The 22,205-nt window shown below is 54.1% G+C and overlaps 2 protein-coding genes across 3 annotated transcripts; both read right to left on the reverse strand.

The window, feature by feature from the left end:
- Nucleotides 1-11: 11 nt before the first annotated feature.
- On the reverse strand, nt 12-4,463 carry TM7SF2 (transmembrane 7 superfamily member 2). Its single transcript, XM_080817258.1, has 10 exons — nt 4,253-4,463; nt 3,668-3,864; nt 3,531-3,585; nt 2,942-3,136; nt 2,759-2,862; nt 1,471-1,590; nt 1,215-1,383; nt 899-979; nt 689-811; nt 12-381 (listed from the first exon to the last, which is right to left on the reverse strand). The coding sequence occupies exons 1-10, from the start codon at nt 4,302-4,304 to the stop codon at nt 221-223; spliced, it is 1,257 nt and encodes a 418-aa protein (XP_080673384.1). The 5' UTR covers nt 4,305-4,463; the 3' UTR covers nt 12-220.
- A 153-nt stretch (nt 4,464-4,616) lies between these two features.
- VPS51 (VPS51 subunit of GARP complex) lies at nt 4,617-21,923 on the reverse strand. 2 transcript variants are annotated; one of them, XM_080817193.1, is made up of 10 exons: nt 21,284-21,923; nt 20,670-20,799; nt 8,411-8,557; nt 8,082-8,301; nt 7,264-7,981; nt 6,680-6,895; nt 6,275-6,493; nt 5,775-5,896; nt 5,595-5,682; nt 4,617-5,003 (listed from the first exon to the last, which is right to left on the reverse strand). In XM_080817193.1, exons 1-10 carry the CDS (start codon nt 21,506-21,508, stop codon nt 4,743-4,745), a joined length of 2,346 nt encoding a protein of 781 aa, XP_080673319.1. In that variant the 5' UTR covers nt 21,509-21,923; the 3' UTR covers nt 4,617-4,742. The 2 variants fall into 2 exon arrangements, with proteins under 2 accessions (XP_080673319.1, XP_080673320.1); XM_080817194.1 differs by lacking the exon at nt 21,284-21,923 and adding an exon at nt 20,897-20,996.
- Nucleotides 21,924-22,205: the final 282 nt, after the last annotated feature.

Consider the following 22,205-nt stretch of genomic DNA (forward strand, 5'->3'; position numbering starts at 1 on the left):
AAGTGGTACCATAGCTTCCAGATGTTTATCCAGGAGGAAGAGCAGCCCCTCCACTCCCGTTGTTGGGCACTGGCTGCATTTCTTACTGCTCCAGAGCCCCTGTCCGAGACTGTTCGTCCCTGCTTGCTGGAGCTCAGAGCAGCGCAGGGCCCAGGCTCCCGGTGCTGGCTGCGCTGACAGATGGGTGGGCACCTGCCCCGCCCGGGTGAGCAGAGCCGCTTCAGTAGACGTAGGGCAGGATTCGGTAAGGCACGCGCCGGCAGTACTCACGCCAGGCCAGGCCGTACTTCCGCAGGCACTGCTGCTCGTCCCGGGCCTCGCGGTGCACCAGCAGTGCCGTGAAGTAGAGGACGTAGAAGTAGGGCAGCAGGTGGGACACTCCTGTGGGGACATGGAGGCTGTGACCACCCAGCAGCCCCCCAGTTCACAAAGGTTTCCCCATCAAATGGTTCACAGGGACACTGGGGCTCCTTGGGAAGGTCTGCAGCGCGGTGCTGGCTCGCAAGACTGGCATGGAGGTCCGCCCCCTGCCGCTCACTGAGTCTGTTCCCAGCTCCCTGATCCCTCCCTCTGCTAGGGGATGGGACGTCCCCGTTCTCACCTCCACACCCAGATGGGGCATCCTGTGGTCACCACCTCTGTCCCCCTCACGTGTGGTCCCCATCCCATGCCCCCCCAAGCCACTCACCACAGGGCAAGGACCAGGCCAGAGCCATGATGAGGTCTCCAAGGTAGTTGGGATGCCGGACCATACCCCACCACCCAGACACCAGCAGCTGTCGCCCCGTGGCTGTGGGGATGGTCTCAAGGCCTGGGGGAAGACAGGGAGTGGGATGGGGGACCCGGCAGGAGCCCAGCTGCACTGCTTTGCTCATGGCTTCCTGGCAGCCCAGCTCACCAGCCACTCTGGGGTCAGACGGATTCTTCCGGAAGGTGTTCTTCTGGGAATTGGCTCCCCGGAAGATGTAGTAACCAACAGCTAGGAGAAGGCACGGGCAAGTGGTCAGGGTCGAGGTTTAGAGCCTTCTACTTGACCCTGACCATCCACCCGCAGCCCAGACTCCGTTCGCCTGGAGACCTAGGACCCAGCCCTTCCCCCACACCCCCCCCATCCCCACCCCCGTGTTAGAGGAGCACCTGAGGCTTAGTATCTACAGGGTGCTGAAGAAAAGGCAGGAATGAATGAAAGGGGGAGGAGCCCCGTCCTGACTGACCATTCATGAGGCAGATGACGGAGGCCATGGGCAGTCCCAGGGCCTGTGGGTGGTGGAGCAGGAACTGGGCCTGCAGGCTGTAAGTGAAGGGGACCCACGCCAGGTCCCCAAAGGCCAGCATGAAGCCAAACCCATCGTGTGTGATGTCCATGGTGGTGAGGACAGCCTCCTGCAGGGATGGGACCCAGACACACCCGCTTAGTCCCCATGAGGTCCTCAAATGCCCTCCCTGCCTCTTCGCCTGGTGCAGCCTCACCTCATGCCAGAGAGCATCAGCCACATAGAGTAGCTGGAAGCCATTGACCAGCCACATGGCCAGTGAGGGAGTCCCCCGAAGCTCCGCTTCCTGCACCAGCAGGGCCAGGTTGATGAGGACCTGGGGACGTGGGAGAGGGAGGATAGGACAGTCTGTCTCCACGGGCAGTGGCCAGTCGTTCCCCTTATCTCTCTCTCAGCTCTGGGCCACTAAGTCCTCGGCCCTTTGCTGAACAGATCCAGTCCCTGTACCCGGGACAAAGGCTGCCACAGACACCTCCAGAGAGGCTCCCTGCCCGTGGGCTCTCGCCTTGTCCTGTCATGTTCCTTTGGGGAGAGCAACATAGAAAGCCACTGGACACGTCAGGCTTGGTTTTAAATCTCCGCTTTCCTACTTGGGCAAGTTGCTTTCCCTCACCAAAGGCTCCTTCCCCCCCACGCCATGTGGTAATTGGAGTTAATCATGGACCTGCCTCATGTTCTGTTGGACTTGTTGACACGAGGCATGTTTCTGGCTCACAGTAAATACACATGAGTAAACCCATTCTGGTAGCGCTGGGTTGGCGCTGTCACTAACGTGACCACTTCTAACCCTCACCAGAACCTTCGCAGGAAGTTCTCACTTTATCCCAGCTTACTCGTGGGGAAATCGCCTTGGAGGCCAGGGTGCAGATCCATGGTGGACCCTTGGCCTCCTCTTACCTCTAGTCTCCAGGGTGACATGAGGGACGTTGCCCAAGAGACCCTTGGGGAAGCTGTGACCACAGTCCAGCATGGGTGATCATAACCCATAACCACAGTTGGCACGTCCTCAAGGCCACTAGTGATGGACAGCTTGCTACGCCCAATGATCAGTCTCAAGTTCTACACCGCTAGGACCAGCAGGTGGCATAGCATCAGCCTCTCCTGTCCTCAAAATAGAGTTTGAGCTTGATTTATTTAAAGTCGCACCTGCTCACCTAACTCCCTCCATGCTTTTTCTCCCTAGCACATAGCACCCCTGCCGTGCTGTGCAGATTTCACTTATGTTTTGTCTGTTTTTCCTAGAGTGTAGGCTCCGTGAGGACAGAGTTTTGTTTTGGGTTTTTTTTTTTTTTTCGCTTTCCTATAACTTTCTTTCTCTTTGGTCTCCTCATACCTGGAGTAGTGTCCAGGGCACTCAACCAGTATTTGTGGGATGAATGATTAATGGTTTTCATCTGTGCAATAGTGGCCGGGCCCTGCCCTGCCCAAGCACTGCTTCCCCACCCCGCCCCTCCTCCTGGCCCACATAGCCATGCCCAGCATACCCAGCCGATGAGGCCAGGCCGCAGTTCACAGAAATATTTGAAGTCGAAGGACCAGATGCGCGGGTTGAGCTCCCGTCCCAGGAAGAAGTCGTAGATGGGATTGCCTGCAGAACAACGGAGCCTGAAGATGCGAGCGAGCACCCCTATCTGCTTCTGTCTGCACTCTACTGGGACCCCTCTCACCTGAGTTCCCCCCAGGTGCCAGGGCTGAGGCAGGGGCCACCAGAGCCTTCAGATAGAGAAGGAGGCTGAAGATGAAGGCCGTGAGGGTGGCTGCAAAGGCCAAGGGCAGGAGCATTTCTGGGAGCGCCCCCAGAGGCAGCCCGGCGCACACAGCCAAGCCCACCAACAGGGCTGTCAGCACCAGGGCCTGGAAGCCTGAAACCAGTACACAATGAGTCCTGGGGGCTGTGCCCCTACACCTGTGCCTTTCCCCTCCAATCCCTCCCTCAACCCCCACCCCCACCCCCGCAACACACAGACACAGTCCAAAGCCCAAGGAGGTCAATGACCTTGCCCTTGGCTTTCCGGGGGTCACCCCAACCACTGCTCTGGTGCATAGAGTAAGAGCAAATGCTGCGGGTAGGTGTGGAGGAACAAGGGACGTGGAGAGGGACACTGAAACCCCCAAGGCTACCCCGGGCACACAGGGTAACACAGGCATCTAACGGAGCTTGGGGTTGGGGGCTACTCTCCGCCGGGTCTAGAGCTCCACCCCCACCGGCACAACTCCAGCGCGGGGATCCATCCCCCCATCCCCGCCACCATGCACCGTTAATGGGGTAGCGCAAGCGACGCTTGTCCTTCAGTTCCTGTCCCTCCGCCACCTGTGAGCACAAAGAGGCTCTGATAAGGAGTGAGAGTGAACCCCCTCCCTCCGCCCGCCTCCGCCGCGAGCCGAGTCCACACCTTGCGCGCCGGCAATAGGTAAAGAGCCGCCTGGAGGCCGAGCCAGGTGAGCCACAGCAGCAGCATCTGCGGGCTCCACAGCACTTCGGGCCCCGGAAGGTAGGGGGGTGGGCCCAGGAGGCGCGCCGGGCCCGAGCGGGCCACCAGGAGCAGGTGGAACATGGTGGCAGGAAGCAGCAGCATCAGCGCCGCGGCGCCTGGAGACGCGGGGGCGATCGCGTCGGGCGTCCGCTCCGCAGCTGTGCACCAGGGGCCCCTCCGCATTCCCACTGCCCAGGACCCCTCAGGGCCCCCCCCCCACATTCCCACTGCCCTCTTCCATACCCCCTTCTCAGCCCTCGGCCCTTTCCCTTCCGTCTTGAGCCCCGCTCCCAAAGATCCTCCCGCTCTCGGTACGATCCTCCACAGATCCCGTGCTCTGCAGCCCCCTCCCCAGTCCCCCGCAACCCCCAGATCCCTCTGCCTCTGGACACCCTTCAAAGCTTTCCATTCTGAGATCCTGCTCCTCTGCCCCCCCCCCGCAGCCGTTTGCAGTTCACCCCGCCTCGCTGAGCCTGACCCCAGATTCCACCCTTGCCCCATTACCCAGGGGTCCCCCGAATTCCAGCGGAGGCCGGGAGCCCTGAGGAGAGGCCATGGTCTCCGCTCCGCCGGGGGGGGAGAGGGTACACAAGAGTCCGTCAGAGAAACACAGTCCACCTCATCCCGAGGACATGAGCCTGGTGACGCGGGGGATCAGACCGCTACACGGGAACCTGCTTGGTCCCTGCGCTCCGATTACTACCACCCGCGTCCCGAGGTCTTTAAATGGCCCCACCCCCGGCCCATCCTGGGCCCAGCAATCCAGCCAATCGGCTCGGGGGGCGGGTCGGCCGCGGGCGCCTCCCGAGCCACCTCCACCCCCAGCCGGCCCCGCCCCCGCAAGCCAGAGGGAGGAGGAGACAACAGGAGGAGACAACACGTCTTTATTGGCGGGTCTGGAGGCCGGGAGGGGAGGGGGCCGCGGACGCACGGGAGACCGGGGCACGGGGAGGTTGGGGCGACAGCGCAAGCCCGCGCATGGCAGCGGCCCCGCCTAGCCCCGCTCGCAGATGACCTCGACGACACTGGGTTCCATGGGCACTGGGTCCGGGCAGCGCAGGGCGGCCGAGGCCACCACTTCATCCAACAGCAGGTGCACAAGCTCCTCATCGGCCACGAAACGCCACAGGTAGAGCTGCAGGAAGTGACAGTCCACCTGCACCTGCTGCAGGCCGAAGCGCCCAAAGGTGCGCAGCCGCACGCATTCCAGCAGCGTCTTCAGGCTGATCTTGATGATGCCCGTTAGCACGGATACCTGCGGGCAAGGATACAGGAATGCATTGGGAAGGGTCGTTGGGTCCCTGAGGGCACCCGCGATCTGGGCGGGAGCCAGAGAGACAGCAAAAGGCCAGGGTGTAAAAGTCCCAGGACCCCCGTGAGAGGGAGGGACAGATACAATGTTGGCACCATCTTCTGGAGAACAGACAGGGATGGCCCAATGATCAGAAGCAGAGGTGGGAGTCAGCACTAACATGGGGAGTCGAGAGGCTTGCTGAGTTAGAGACAAAAGAACACCAGGTGCCAGAATGTGGGCTGGTTTGGGGCACAGACGAAGGTGTGGACAGGAATTCCTGGGAAGGACCGGGACTACTTTAACGACAAGGACAAGAGTCAAAGAGGCATTCTAATGCACATCTAGACCCAGGCTGGGAGCACACCAACGTCAGAGCAGAGGGCCAAGGGATATGGTGACAGTGGGGCTCCGGATGACCACTCAACTCCTAGAAACAGCCCAGAGATGGAGCCTGGGTAGGGACAGAGTCCGAGGTTCCCTGACTCAGTATAGGACTTCTTCAGCCAACCTTCCCAAGGGCCCCTGGAAGGTGGGGTCACTGCAGGCTCAGACCTTGTTGAACTCCACAGGGCTGAACACGTCAATACGCTCAGAAAACAGCTTCTGGATGTTGCTCAAGAGATTAGTGTCCATTGGGGCGCTGGATGGCGGGGGAGACAAGCAATCAGAGCCCACCCTGCACCCCCATCATCCTCTGTCCATTCCCCCCGGGGTTACCCTGGCCAGCCAGACCTGGGCGTGTAGCTAGGTGCATAGCGGCCCTGCTGCCGAGAGCTGCTGTACACAGAGAAGGTCCTTTTGCTGGAGTCGCTGCTCTGGGCTTTGCGGACACCCTCTTCATACAGAAGCCCCACCTGGTGGTGAAAGGAGGCACTGCAAGGAGGCCAGAGCAAAGGGAGCCTCCAGGACACCCTAAATGACAAACTCATTCGTTAGGAGAATCACAGGGTAGTGGGGACCTGGTATCTACTTGGTACCTGGTCATTGTTTAGAGAACGGGGAGGGGGGGCAAAGGCGGGACATAAGACTTGGTACTGAGGCCCCATCTTCCGTGCTAGCCCTGCTGCCCTGATTCCCGGGATGCTGGATGAAACGGGGCAAAGACGCCCCAGCCAGGGCTGAGGAGGAACGAGGCCACAGATGCAGGCACTGATGTCTTGATCTTCCGTGGGCTGCTACCCCCACACCCACAGCCCGCACCAGGAGCCCCCAGCCAGCCTGGGGGGAAGCACCTGCACATCAATCGCCGTGGTGTCCTCCACCACCCGCTTCATGACGGCACGCACGTTCCGGGGCTCCAGGGTGCTGAGCCAGTCCCGGGTCTCCACACTCTTGCGCAGCATCTGCGAGATGACCAGGCCCTGCACCTTCACATAGTGGGTCAGTAGCCTCCGTGCTGTCTCCCTCGCCTCCGCACACAGCGTGCTCACGGGCGTCACCGGAGACTGGTCCTGAGCCAGGGGCGCAAAGGACAGAGAGACAGTGAGTGCTGGGGGCAGCTCAGGGGCCCCTGCCAGGCAGGAGCAGGGCACAGGCTGGGCCGGGGCAGGGCCTAGGCAGCTGGCCTGAGTCTGACCACGACAGCCCTGTCTGTGGGGAACCACCATCCCCGACCCTGCTGCGAGCTAGTGGTTCACCTGCACGAGAAACTGTTCATCAGTGAGGGTGAGGATATAGGAGATGGTGGCTGTCTCATAGTCCAGGCAGAGGCGGGAGAGCAGCAGGAGCAGAGCTGGCGGTGTGGCACCCCCCTTCTCCCCGGGGCTGTCACAGAAGCTCTGTGCTGTCTGGCACATGGAGCGGATGAAGCCCACGATGAGGCCCTCGCGAACACCCTGGCTGCAGAACTCGCCCTGTGAGAAGGAGGGCCCCGGATACATAGCAGGTCCCCTCTCCCAGGCAGGGGCTGCTAGCAACCCTCGTCTGGGACCCTAAATGCCCTAGCCCCTCTCCAAGGGACAGCTTCATCCTGCATTCCAGGACCCAAGAGCAGCTCCCCTGCTTGGCAGGGGAGGGGGGGTTGCAAAGGGACAAAGCCAGTGCTGGGGACCCTGCTTGCAGATGTCCTCCCGGCCTTCCCCTCCCCTCCAGGCTGTGCCAGCCTTCCTCCTGACAGCCTGAAACCACGTTCAGAGCTCCTGGGCAAGGACTGGTGCCCTGCAAACTGCCAAACTCTAGAATGAATAAAAGAATGCCCAGAATGGGGGTGGGGGGGGCATACCCGGAAGTAGGGCTTGTTGGAGAAAGACACCTCCTTGGCCGTGAAGAGGTGCACAGCTGCCAGGGAGGCCTTGATGTGGCTCAGGATGGAGCTGGCCACGTTGGCCAGCAACTCGGCCAGGCCGGGGCCTTCCTTTCCAGCCAGGCGAGGTGCAGCCAAAGCCTGCCGCACATCGGTCAGGCAACCCAGGAAGGCGGCGCGCAGGCCCTGCAGGTGGTGGCCCAGGCGCTCCCGGGCCACCCGCTCCACGATCTCCGTGGCGGCCTCCGCCAGCCCTGCAGCGGCCAGCAAGGCCCCAGGCGCGCGCAGGCGCCGATGGAAGCGGTCCAGCGCCCGCACCAGCAGCGAGTTGTCGCCGCTGCCCTGCTCCTGTGCCAGCCGCCGCTCCACCAGCGCGAAGTAGCGGCCACCCAGCTCCCGGGCGAAGGCCGCCAGCTTCTCGGCACCCGCCGGGCCCTGGGCCGCAAACAGCTCCTGGTAGGCCGAGGCCACCTGGCAGAGGCCACCCACGAAGCCACTTCCTCCGAGATCGGTGAACTCTAAGACGTCGGGAGCGGGAGGGGAGGGCCCCAGCTCTGCCTCCAGGCTCCGCAGCTCGGCCTCCAGCCGCCCGCGGGCGTGCGCCAGGAACTCGTCACACAGCTCCTCCGCCGGCTCGCCCAGGGCCAGCAGCAGCTCCACGCACTCTGCCTGCTCCGGGGCGCCCGAGCCGCCCTCCCTGCGAGGTGGGAGGCGGCGGTGAAGGACGCTGACACAAGTCGGGGGTGGGGGGCGGGGAGGCGCCCGGCGGGGTGGGTCAGCGCCCCCCGGGGCCGCACCTGAAGCGCTGCCGCAGCTGCTGAGCCAGGCGAGCCGTGATGACCTGGCAGTCGTCCTGGATGGCGCGGAACGAGGGCAGGTGCTGGTACTGCTGCAGCACGGCCCGCGCGCGGCCCTGGTAGCGCACCGCCTGCCCGTAGGCGCCCAGCTCCACGCACTTGGTGAGGCGCGAGGGCAGCTCGAAGAGGAACTGCAGCTTCCGCAGCAGCGCGTGCACGCCTGGGGGACGGGGACAGGGACAGGTGGTGTGAGCCCCAGGGCCCCGGGCAGCCCGCTCCGGCTCCGGCTCCGGCTCCAGCTCCGGCTCCCGCTCCGGGGCCCGGCCCACCTGCTAGCTTGGTGATGCGCTCGTGGCGGTCCTGCAGGGTGGCGCTGATGCGCGCGCTGAAGTCCGTGATCACCGCCATGTTGGTGGCCAGCCGGTCCATCTCGTCCTCCATCTTCCGGAAGTCGTTCTTCATCTTCCGGATGGTGTCTGGGCGGGCAAGGGAGCGGGAGAGGGCAAGGGGGATGACTTGGCACAGGGGCAGCGCTCAGCTTGAGGCAGGGTCCAAATGCTCCCCCCAAACACACGCTCATGCACGTGCGCGCGCACACCCCTCCTTCCCAGATGCTCCTGAGCCAGCTCCTCAAGGGTCACATTGATGATTCAGTGCAAAAGGGTCTGCCATGGCGCTTGGTCATAGTAAATGGAAGGGAGCACCCCTGGTGTGCCCTGGTGCGGTGGGGAGAGGCTTATGGATCCACAGTCCCTGCACTCAAGATGCCAAAGGAGAGCACAGAGCACCTGGCAGGAACCTGTCTGCTCCTGCTGAGGGCCATCCTCTGTGTCCAACCCACTGCCTGGCACAGAGGAGACACCTTCATGACCTTCCCAGAACGTCCAAGCCCTTGCATTTCACCTTCTGGAACACAGCCAACCCTCTCTGAAGGGTCCTTTCCCTTTTGTCTTAAGGGAAACCTGCCTAAGGAGACAGTTCTCACACCCAGTGCCTCAGAGCCTGGTCTCTTGACACCTCTAGATAGTTTCTACTCTTCTTCCCTTTATGACCCCAGCTTCTTGGAAGACCATGGCATCACACTACACCCTTCTTGCTGCCATCCCTATTGTCCTCGGTCCCACACCTCTAAGTTGCTGATCACTGTCACCTCCTGTGGACAAGAACATCCATCCATATGGGGATGCCTGGGTGGCTCAGTTGGTTAAGCGTCTGCCTTCTGCTCAGCTCATGGTCCCAGGGTTCTGAGATCAAGCCCCATATCAGGCTCCCTGCTCAGCGGGGAGTCTGCTTCTCCCTCTGCCCCTCCCCCCAATCCTATTCTCTCTCGCATCCTCTGCTCTCTCTAATAAATAAATAAACCTTAAAAAAACAAAAATAAAAATCCATAAAGAAAGAAATGTATTATTGGGATAAGGGTACCATTCCAAGTCAGTGGGCAAAAGATGAATTATTCAACAAATAGTGTTGGGACAAATGCAGAGCCATTTGAAACAAAAGTATAGTTGGATTCAGAGCTCACACCTAACACACACACAATCACACACAGAGCAGATGAATCCAAGTTTAAATGTGATTTAAAAATGTAATCACAAAAGTATGCGAAGAAAATCAGGGAGAATTTTAAATAATATTAGGGATGGAAAGGTCACTCTACAATACCTCAAACTCAGAAGTCATCAAAGAGGAGATTAATAAAACTGTTTGATCTGCAAAAACCACCATGAGCTAAATCAAAAGATGAACTTTTTAAAAAAGATTTTATCTACTTATTTGAGAGACAGGGCGAGGGAGAAGCAGACTCCCTGCTGAGCAGGGAGCCAGATGCAGGGCTCGATCCCAGGACTCTGGGATCACGACCTGAGCCAAAAGCAGACGCTTAATGACTGAGCCACCCAGGCGCCCCAAAGATGAAATTTTTAAAAAAGGAGCACCTGGGTGGTTCAGTCAGTGAGTTTCTGCCTTTGGCTTGATCCCAGGGTCTTGGGATCGAGCCCTACATCAGGCTCCCTGCTCGGCGGGAAGCCTGATTCTCCCTCTCCCTCTGCCTGCCACTCCCCCTGCTCGTGCTCTCTCTCTCTCTTGCTCTCTTGCTGTCAAATAAATAAAATCTTTTACAAAATAATGAAATTTTAAAAGAGCTGCAGGTCATTTCATAGAGGGCTACTCCTCCTTAGTACATAAAGAATTCTTCTAAATCAATATGAAAAAGAACAGCCCTATAGAAAAATAGGAAAAAGACATGAACAGGCAGTTCAGAGACAAGGATATCAAACAGTTCTAAAACAGGCAAAAGATGTTCCACCTCCCTCACAAAAGAATGGCAACTACAGAGATTTTCACTTTTCACCTATGGGATGGTCAAAGACGAAAAATATTGGTAACAGTATTGACTAGGGTATTTACGAAGACCTATTGTCTTAGCTGCCGGTGCTTGTGCAAACTGATGAATGTTTATGGAAAGGAACCAGGCAACATCTACCTGCAGTCACCCGTGAGCCTCCCACCCATACCTGGTTTGTGTGTGGCTCCTGGACCGTGAGAATATTCTCTGAGCAGGCCTGGGGCAGCAAGCCAACTTGGGGAGACAGCACAAGAAGCAAGGTAAGGAAAAAAACGTCAATGACAATGACAAGGAAAACCAAAGGGAACAGACACAGAAGTTGCAGGGAAAAAAAAACAGAGAAGATAAGAAAGAACCCACAGAGCTAAAACCTATGGAGCAACTGAGAGGTTCTAAAAATTTACACAAGGAAGCCATGAATCAGCAAAACGAGCTGTTCATGTTAGCAACACGGTCTATGGCACAAGACCACTCATCCTTATTCTTACAGATGATTCTCTAGAGACAAAAGTTGCTAAAAAGTAAACTCACATAAATGAAATGACTATACTACTCGTTGGGGCCCCACTCTGGAGGTGTTTGTATTTTGTTAGAAAAGGATGATTGCATTGCCAAGCCACTGACAGTAAATTAAAGAGCACAGCACACAGAGTGCCACGCAGTTAAAAACTGAAGAAAAGGGGGCGCCTGGGTGGCTCAGTGGGTTAAGCCTCTGCCTTCGGCTCAGGTCATGATCTCAGGGTCCTGGGATCGAGCCCCGCATCGGGCTCTCTGTTCAGCAGGGAGCCTGTTTCCCTTCCTCTCTCTCTGCCTGCCTCTCTGCCTACTTGTGATTTCTCCCTCCCTCTCTCTCTCTCTCTCTCTCTGTCAAATAAACAAATAAATAATCTTTAACAAACAAACAACCTGAATAAAAGGAGAGCAAAGGCAAAAGAGGGAAGCTGAGGCACCAGAAGGATCATGGGCTAATGGTCATGGAGAAGCCTGGAAGCTCAAGAGGCATTTTATCCTCTCCCAAATTCTGTTTTGCTTATAAACAGTTTAACTTGTTGACATAACCTCCTTCCAGGTCTGTCAAATGATACCAGCAAAAGAGCAGATTCCTTTTTAGAGTAGGTGTTTGGGTCCTTGACACTTAGGTTCAAGGAAATTTGAATCTGACTTCCAAAGGAAAAAAAAAAAAAAAATCCAAACACTAAGTTGTCACTGAAACAGAGTAAGAGAAAACCTTCTGCTGGTGTCATTGTTGCTGAATGCACAGGCACAGAGCCATTGAAATGGAAATAAAAGTTGTTACCATGTGAAAAAACACCACCACAAAAACCCACACCACTGAGTTTGAACTATTTGCAGCCTACTAAGAAAAGCCGCTTGCACCAGGGCAAATGTTTGGACACCAAGATCCTAGCTTGGGAGAGGAGTGGGTGGTGACTGGTAGGAGGCTGCAGGGGGCCCTGCCAGCCCGGGTGCTGACTGCGGATGGGTTCCATTCGGGAAACTCACGCAGCTGTCCTCCTGTGACCTGTGCACTTTTCTGTATGTCTGTGCATCTTCAATAACGTTTACTGTTAAAGGTTGCTTTGTCACTGCCCTGGGGAAAGGAATGGGAAGAGGCTTTTCACCGTACAACCTTTGAGACCTTTTCAGTTTTGAAACAGATAAATGCAATATTACATAATCTAAATGTCGAGGCCAGAGGTTGGCAAAGTGCAGCCTGGAGGGCAAACCTAACTTGATCCCTGTTTAGCATTTTGGTTTTTAACTGGGCCATGATCGAAATACCATAAAATTCAGTGGTTTTAGGGGCACCCTGGGTGCCTCAGTCGGTTGAGCATCTGCCTTCCGCTCAGGTCATGATCCCAGGGTCCTGGGATCAAGCGTCATGTCAGGCTCCTTCTCCCTCTGCCCCTCTACCCCCACTCACATGCTCTCTCTCTCTCTCTCTCTGCTCTCTCTCAAATAAAATCTTTTTTAAAATTCAGTGCTTTTTAATATTTTTAGTATAGTCACAAGATTGTGTAACTGTTGTAGTAAGCACTAGGTCTTATAGAAGACCAATGAAGCACAGACCTATACCCCGAAACAAACAATACATTCTATGTTAATTAACTGAATATAAATTAAAAAAATAAAGACTAAGATAAAACTTCAACAACAAAAAAAAGATCGTATAACTGATACCATCATCTAGTTCCAGAACTTTCATCACCCCAAAGAGAAGCCCTGTAACCCTTGGCAGTCACTCCCCATTTCTCCCTTGCCTCAGTCCCTGCCAACCACTTATCTGTTTTCTATTTCTATGCATTTGCCTGTTCTGTACATTTAACACAAATGGAATTATACAAAATGTGGCCTTTTGTGCCTGGCTTCTTTCATTTAGCACATTTGCAAGGTTCTCTACATTAGAGCGTCAATCAGTATGTCGTGGTTTATTACGGCCAAGGCATGTTCTATTGTGTGGATCCACATCTGTCTCCCCATCCACCAACTGGTGGCCATCTGGATTGCTCCTTTGGGCTATTATGAATAATGCTGCTATGAGCATTCATGTACGTGCTTTTGTGTGAACGTGTTTTCAGTTCTCTTTAGTATGTTCCCACGAGTGGAATTTCTGGGGCGTATGCTAACTCCGTGCTTAGCTCTCCGAGGAATGGCCAAAGTATTTCCAGGTGCACCATTCTGTCTTCCTGCCAGTAATACGAGAGTTCCAAATCCTCCACATCCTCACCGACATCTGTCATATTCCATTTTCTGGAAATCCCAGTGGTGTGCAGTGGTATCTCACTGTTTTTGTTTTTTTAAGATTTTATTTGGGGCAACTGGGTGGCTCAGTGGGTTAAGCCTCTGCCTTCGGCTCAAGTCATGATCTCGGGGTCCTGGGATCGAGTCCCATGTCGGGCTCTCTGCTCGGCGGGAAGCCTGCTTCCCCTCTCTCTCTGCCTACTTGTGATCTCTCTCTCTGCCAAATAAATAGAAATCTTAAAAAAAAAGAAAAAAAGATTTTATTTGTCAGAGAGAGAAGCAGGCTTCCCACTGAGCAGGGAGCCCAATGCAGGACTCAAGCCCAGGACCCTGGGATCGTGACCTGAGCCGAAGGCAGACGTTCAGCCGACTGAGCCACCCAGGAGCCCCTCACTCTGGTTCTGATTTGCATTTTCCCAATAACAAATAATGCGAGCATCTTTACATGTGCTCTTTGGTCATCTGTGTATATTCTTTGGAGAAACATCGATTCAACTCCTTCCTCCATTTGTATATAGGGCTATTTGTCTTTTTAGTGCCAAGTTGTCCAAGTTCTTTATATATCCTGGACATGAGACCCTTATTAGATGTATGACTTACAAATACCTTCTCCCATTCTGTGATTGTCCTTTACTTTCTCAATAGTGACCTTTAGGGGGGCTCCTGGGTGGCTCAATAGAGCTGACTTCAGCTCAGGTCATGATCCCAGGGTCCTGGGATTGAGCCCTGCATCGGGCTCTCTGCTCAGCAGGGAGCCTGCTTCCTGCCCCCTCTCTGCCTGCCTCTCTGCCTACTTGTGATCGCTCTCTCTCTGTCAAATAAATAAAAAATCTTTAAAAAAAATAGTGACTTTTTTTTTAAAGATTTTATTTATTTATTTGTCAGAGAGAGAGCGAGAGAGAGAGCGAGCGAGCGAGCACAGGCAGACAGAGTGGCAGGCAGAGGCAGAGGGAGAAGCAGGCTCCCTGCCAAGCAAGGAGCCCGATGCGGGACTCGATCCCAGGACGCTGGGACCATGACCTGAGCCAAAGGCAGCCGCTCAACCAACTGAGCCACCCAGGCGCCCCAAATAGTGACCTTTAAAACACAAAACTTTCTTTTTTTTTTAAGATTTTATTTATTGTTTTTGAGAGTGTGTGTCCAAGCAGGGGAGGGGCAGAGGGAGAGAAAGAATCTCAAGCAGACTTCACGCTAAGCACGGAGCCTGACACGGGGCTCAATCTCATGACCATGAGATCATGACTGGAGCCAAAACCAAGAGCCGGATGCTCAACGAACTGAGCCACCCAGGCACCCCCACAAAACTTTAATTCTGATGAAGTCCAATTTGCCAATTTCTTCCCTTTGCTTACTTGTGCTTTTGGTGTCTGTAGGGAGGAAAGACACTCCTGTGTGTCTCCTCCACTCGGAGTATTCCAACATGACTTCACATCTGACAGCAGATGTATGGGTTTTCCATGCATCAAGCAGTTCTGCAACACCAACTGGGTGTCCTGCGATTTAACTTAATTGTGACACTATTTACCTGGAGTTAGTGTCAGATCTTATGGGTTCAGGGCTCAGTCACACAAGACTACATTACCCCAGGGCATGTAGGTGGCTCAGCCCGTTCAGCTTCCGACTCTTGATTTCAGCTCAGGTCATGATCTTGGGGTCATGGGATCAAGCCCTGCATCTGGCTCCGCGCCGGGCTGCAGAGCGCGCTTGACAGTCTCTCTCTCCCTCCTCCGCCCCTCCCCTCACTTGTGCACACTCTCTAATAAACACATAAATATTGTTTAAAATAGCAGATTTCAATCTTTCTGTAGTAAATTCAATGCCTGGGCTTCTCCAGAGACAGTTTCTAATGATTTTTCTTCCTTCCTGTGTATTCCTTCATTTGCCAGTCTCAAAAAGTTTTGTTAAACAACAGACATTTTAACAATATAACATGGTCAATCTAGAAATCAGCTTCTCTCTCCTGCCCAGAGCTGCTTGTTGTTGCTGTTTAATGCTACCGTTTGTTATTTTTCTGTGTTACTAAACCTCTACTAGTCTCTGAACCAGTTCTGCACGGTCTGTGTCCTTTGTTGTATACAGCCACTGAAATCCGTACTTGTTCAGCTTAGTGGTCGGCTAATTATTGGACAGGGATTTCTTTAAATACCTGGAATGAATAAATCTCTTTAGTTTTTGCCAAGGGGCTGTGTGTGTGTGTGTGTGTGTGTGTGTGTTGGGCATACCTTAGACACTCAACCACGCAGTTTACAGCTCTGCCTTAGCCCTCACTTACTGCTTGGGCAGAGCCCGAAGGTGAGCCAGAGGAGAGAACTAAGAGCATTCTGAGGTCTTTCTCAAAAGCCAGTGTACCACATGATGTACGTGACCTTCAACTTCCAATATGGATGTCTCATTCTCAGCTTTTCCTTCTAAGATTTTGAGTTAGTCTATTGTTTGCCGCAAGTGTTATGCATCACTTCCGGCAGACACAAAAACTGCCCGGAATTGTTTTTGACAAACCCCGCCCCCCCCCTCCCCGTGAGAGGCTTTTAGTACCAGGTTAACTTCAAGGTCAGGTCAAATAAAGAGAAATCTATGGCGTGGAATCTTTCAGGAAACCACCAGACAGCTTACACAGATAATTCTTTCAGCATGAGGCTTTGAAAGAGCTCCAGCCCTGTTCTGGTCCCTCCACATGAGAAATACTGCCCTGTTTTTCCGAGGTTACTACTGAGGAAATTATGGGGGTAAGTTAAAACACCATAGGAGGGGTACCTGGGTGGCTCAGTTGATTACGTGTCGGATTCTTGGGTTTCAGCTCAGGTCATGATCTCAGCATTCGGAGATCAAGTCCCAAGCTGGGCTCAGTGCCAAGTTGAGATTCTCTCCCCCCCCCCACCCCTCCTCCTCATGCTCTCTCTCTCTCTCAAATAAATAAGTAAATCCTCAAGGGGGGGAAAAAGCCCCACCGGATTCACCACTTTTACTAAGATCGAAATGTTTTTCTCGAATAAAGTCTCCTCAGATGGTTGCAAACCTTTGATTAATTTCCAGAGTCCCGAAAAAAAGTTGATTCTGAGCATTTGGGCCAGCATTTGCTTTTATGGAAGAGGGATTTCCCAATGCGCTTGCTCCGCTATTTTTGCTGATGTCATCCTGGACGTCACAGCTGTTTGCGTAAATGCGCTTCGCCAGAATCCAGCCTTGTCCATTCCCCCACCTACAGCCCGCAGTGGCTCTCAGGCTACGACAGCAGAAACAAGTACAGATACCAGAGGACCCACAAAGCCTAAAATGTGTACTTTACTCAGAAAAAGCTTGCCACCCCTCATGTATATCCTGTCCCATTGGTCCTGCTCCCTTCCTCTGGTCGCTCTTGCTCTGGCCAGAGCATTCCCAGGACCTTTGCACGGCTTCTTTTCTCAGCCTGAGCAGCTCTGCCTCCAAACCCTCCCACAGTCAGCTCTCCATCATTCACCTTCATCATCACCTCCTCACAAAACCCCTTCCCTGCCCCCCTTTCTAAACCACTCCTGACCACCCCCCCCCATTACCCTATTTCATTTCCAGAGCTCTTGCTGAGCGAGAGGATCTCTATTTATCATCTGTCTCTTTCTCTAGAATGTATCTTCTGTGATGGCTGAGAAACTGTCCTGTTTGCAGCTACATCCCTGTACCTAGAACAGTGCCTGGCACACAAGCGATCAAGTATTTGGCAAGTAAATGAACAAACGAATGAGTCGGTCAAAGGGGTATAGCTTCATGCAGATACCACCTTCCCTCTATGGCCACGTCTGTCTCCACTGCAGGCTCGCCCTCCTCTCCAGGGCCATCAAACAGGCATTCCTCAAAGCTCTGTCCTGGGCTCTCTGCTGTTCTCAGGCTCTATCCAGTCCTCGGGCAATCCCACCCACACTTCCCCTTGAAAATCTCTTCCTCTTCCCACTGGACTCACAGGCTTATCAACTTCCAGCCCAGATCCCTCCTCTTGAGCTCCGGGCCGACATATCCGTCTGCCTTCTTGTCAGCTCCTTTTGTATCGCTCCCAACACCTCGAAACCTACCTCCCTTAGCCTCAACGTTATGAGAACCCACCCCCTCAATAAAGATTCCCCTTAGTCAGAAGGCCACTCCTTAGCAGTACTCCAAGGAAAGAAAAGACGAGGTGGACTAGATCCACCAAGATTCCTTCTGACATGGGCACCTGGGTGGCTCAGTGGGTTAAGCCTCTGCCTTCGGCTCAGGTCATGACCCCAGGGTCCTGGGATCAAGCCCTGCATCGGGCTCTCTGCTCAGCAGGGAGCCTGCTTCCCCCTCTCTCTCTCTGCCTGCCTCTCTGCCTACTTGTGATCTCTCTCTCTGTCAAATAAATAAATAAAAATCTTAAAAAAAAAAAAAAGGTTTCTTCTGACAGCAGATGCTGTTATTATCTGACATGCATCGCCCCATAGGATCTCCCAGGTTCATTTCACACCTGGCTCCCCTTTAGAAGTAATAATCAAACCACACCAAACCAAAACTCTAGCTCATCATGACCCTCTTCCCAACCTGATTTTCTCACGGTTTCTTGACCACCACACCCACCATCTGACCATCAAGCTGAAACCTCGGGGTCATTCTTTATGCCCAAAGCTCCTCAACACCATGGCCCGTCGATATTGCCGCAAATATTTCTCGGTTTGTCCATCACTATCCATCTCCACCACTACCAACCTGATGTAAGCTCCCCAGATGTCTGGCTTGGACAAGCGACAAGGCCTCCCCACATTTTAGACCTCTCCTACCCACTCCTCCAAGGGCAGCTGGAGGGATCTTTTCAGAACAGAAATCTGCCATATCACTCTCATGTCTGAACTCCTTGCTTAGCTTAGTGCTTAGTATGGATAAAGGCACACTTCCTTACTATGTACTTACACTCTACACAGCTGCCCGCCTGACTGGCTCTGCCCACACGCAGCTCTCCCTGCTACAGCAGAGGAGCTCCTGACCCTTGGTGAAGGCCAACCCCTTGACCATGCACTGCTGTATCTCCCCCTTTGCCGAAGACTCTGCCACTGCCATCTTCCCTCTCTCTCTGCACCATCCGGCAGCACTCCATACGCTATGTTTCAGCCAAGCTTATCAATTCTATTTCTTGGAATGCTTCCCTCCTGCGGCTGCTCAGACACCCAGGCCCTGACTGTCCTCAAACCTCCACAAATGCTGCCTCCTTCATGAGATCCTCCCCCTCTTCAATACTTCCGAACGTCAGGATGCCCCAGGGCTCAGTCCTTAGACCTCTTCTCTCGGTATACTTCCTCCCTCGGAGAGCCCCTCCTACTCCCCCGTACCTCGAGTTCCAGCCTTCTCTGAACTCCACACCCTTCAAGTAAACAATTCAAAACCAATTTCAGATCCTTCCACTTTCCCCTGCTGCCATCATGGTCCATGCCGCCAGCATCTCGCCTGGACTGCTGCAACAGCCACCTAATGGGGGGCTCGGCCACCCTTGCCTCCCTATGGTCCCTTCCCCACAGAGTGGACAGAGGGGTCCTTTTGAAATAAAAGTTAGGTTACCCCATTCTTCTCATTTCATCTCATTCTGAGTAAAGAGCGGGATCCTCATACACACTTTTATGTCCCTACAAAATCTGGTCCTCTACAAAACCCTCTACCCTATCACCCACCACTCTCCTCCTCCCTCGCTCCCCCTTAACTTCCTGCCATACTCTGAATACACCTGACTCTCTTCAGAGCCTCTGGCCCTGCTGCTTCCTCCCCCAGCAGGGCTGGTTCGCTCTCCTCAAAGCCCTGCTCAAACGTCACGACCTCCAACAGGTCTTATACTTACTCTAGCTAAAGGCAGACCCACACACACATCACTCTTTTCTTTCTATTTTCTTCTTCTAGCACTTACTACCACCTTTGTGCATTCATTTATTGACTGTCTCCCCAACTAGGATACGGATACAGGCTACAGGGAGGAGCTCAACCTAGCTGGTTCATTACTATATCCTCAATACGCGGAACAGCTCTTGGCAAATAAAAAAAGGAAAAAAAAAGAGGCATTCAATGCATACTTCTTGAATGGATGTAAGACTTTAAAGTATTTATAGATTTAGAACCCGTGATTCCAACACTCACTTTATAATTTTCTCCCTTTCTTAGGAAAAAGATAAAATAACAAGCCATCCTCATTAAGCAAGAGCTCAATGTCAAAACTATACAAATTCTAACACAGGGAAAATGCAATGCTTGCAAAATTCTGGTGGGAAATTCCGTAGCTCAGAAATTATGATGATTTCTTTTCTTAAAAATGATTTATTTATTTTAGAGAGAAAGAGCATGGTGGGGGAGGGGTAGAGGGAGAGGAAGAGTGGGAGAGAGAAGCAGACTCCCCACTGAGCTTGGAGCCCCAACACAAGGCTTAATCTCCATCTTGCGACCCTGAGATCACAGCCTGAACCAAAATCAAGAGCCAGATTGTTAGCCAGCTGAGATGCCCAGGCACCCCCAGAAATTCTTGTTGGTGGATGCTGGTATTACCAAATAAAGAGATGCCTACTCATTGAACCTGCTTCACATCAGACAAAAGAACAGTGACCACACCCAGCATTGTGACACTAGTAGGGTAAGAGATGTCAGAATGAACCTCGCAAAGGTTCACCCAACATTCTCAGGGACCACAGACAGACCCTGAAGACCCGCCTCTAGGACTAAGTACACAAGGGTCCAAAATTATCATGAAAGTCTGAGTAGTGCATTTCACCAACATAAGAAGAGTAGTTACTGTGACTGATAGCTGAACATTGTCTAGCACTGTCCTAGACTGAGAATAAATGGGACAGGAAGGGGAAAAAAAAAAAACACAACACCTTTACATGATCTTTGTGTCCCTTAATGTCCTAAGTTTTCTGTTTCTTCGCTTGATTTAAAAGGGGGAAAAGGGAGCGCCTGGGTGGCTCAGTGGGTTAAGCCTCTGCCTTCGGCTCAGGTCATGAATTCAGGGTCCTGGGATCGAGCCCTGCACTGGGCGCTCTGCTCAGCAGGGAGCCTGCTTCCCACCCCCTCTCTCTCTCTGCCTGCCTCTCTGCTCTGCTTGTGATCTATCTCTCTGTGTCAAATAAACAAATAAAATCTTTAAAAATAAATAAATAAAAGGGGGAAAGGATAGAGGGAGGGAGAGAAAGAGAAACAAGCCCAGTCACAAGACAGACCTGGACAAGAGAAGAAAGCTACCACTAGTAAGAGAAACAAACTCATCCTGAAACATTCTTAGTGTCAGGGACTCCAAGTGGTTCAGGCAACCCATGTCAGTCTAAAATTTCATTGTTTTTTCTCCCCTTTGATCCTTAGAGCAACCCTCTGAGAGCAGCTATTACCTCTCTAGTCATTTGACCACCAAAGCGCTGAGAGAGAGGTGAGAGGGGATTCATGTCAGGAAAAGACTAGAGTCTGGGTCTCCTCCCCCTGAATCCCCTGCTGGTTTCCCCAACACAGGACAACAGGTAAGCAGCGGGACTGTGTGTCCCACCGGGAATCACCTGTGGCGGAGATGAACTTGTTGTAGTTCTCATAGACCAGGGTCTGCATGTCGCTGTCCAGAGCCCGGATCTGCCGCACCATGTCTGTCTCACTGTCCATCAGCTGGGCCAGGGGGCACTCTCTACGCAGCTGGAGGAAATCGGGGTGTTAGTGCTCAGGTCTGGGGACCCCCATGGCCCTCGGCTAACCCCTACCTGGTCGGCTTTCGGTGCAAGAAAACCCTCACCCGACCCCTGTCAGGAATCCTAGACATGGGGCCTATCCGTGGCATAGGTCAGCAGTTACTGGATTCGACCCTGTTTGGGGTTTGTCAGCCTTTGAAATGCTCAGACCCAGCCAGGGCCCAGTCCAGAGCCCGTCAGCGCCCGGGCCACGCCCCCTGCCGCGGGCCTACCAGAACATCAGCCCCGGACACCTCACACTCCGCACCTCCTCAGGCCAGGGTAAGTCTGCCCATGCCCCCCTTACACTCCAGCTCTGCCCCCGCTTCCTCCCCGAGGGTCGCCTTGTTTTTAGGAGCCCCTGCTTCCCTCACCCCTGCAACAAAGTCGAAGTCGTGACCTGGGGGTGCAATGTATCAGGGGCTTGGTTCCCCCAACACACAAAAACACACCTTGTCCAGGTACACTTCCGGGTCGAAGTGCGCCCCGTTGAGATCCGTCGGGTCCAGGGGGTCCGACCCTGCGGGGCGCCCCGCCGTCTCCCCCTCAGAGAGACCGTAGTAAATCTTCAGCATCCCGTGCGCCTTCCGCCGACGCTCCGGGGCCTCTGCCTCGGGCCCCTCCGGAGAGTCCCCAGGGCCAGACCCCGTGCCAGGTCCAGCGGCTGCCGCCGCCATCGCTCCAGCCGCAGCCCACGGGCGTCAGGCTGGGAAAAGGACCGGGAGGAAGCACTTCCGGGAGCCATAAAGTTCTTGTTGCAACGAGGCAGTCCTTCAGCTGAAACGTCCCCCTGCAGCCCTGGGTCCTTCGAGACTAGCGTTCCCCCGTCCCTTTCCTCCCCGAGCGAAGAGGTTCCGGGAGAGCCCTGGCTTCCCCCCAGCCTTTCGAGCGGAAGGATTGACTGGAACTTGTGGGGTGCTTCCCTTCCAGAAGGAAAGCGAGTCGTGGCTCCCAGTCCCGCAGCCCGGCACGCAGAAGCCCCCGGAATATGTCCCTGGATGCCGCGGAAGCAGCGCCGGCCGTGGAGCCAGAGAGCGCGTGCCTGACATCCTGGCATTGGCTCGTTCCTTGGGGGGCGGCTGTTTCCCCCCATTCCTAATCCGGGGTCGGAGTGGGGGGCGACTTCACAGGAGTCTGCGAAAAGGCCGAGAGGGTTAGATGCCCGTACAGGGCGTGCGGTGCCTCTAGCTGCTAATGCTTCTTCTTCTTTTTTCTTTTTCCCTTTTTTTTTTTTTTTTTTTTTTGAAGTCCCCAAGCGCAACATACGTGCTTAGAAGCCCAATTCTTGAGATCGTCAGGCACTGGTGGGCCATACTAAGTGAGGGGCTGGTGGAGATGTTGAGGGTAATTCTCAGGCATCCAATTTCATCAAAA

Source organism: Martes martes (genome assembly GCF_963455335.1).
Source record: "Martes martes genome assembly, chromosome: 10".
NCBI classification, from domain to species: Eukaryota; Metazoa; Chordata; class Mammalia; order Carnivora; family Mustelidae; genus Martes; species Martes martes.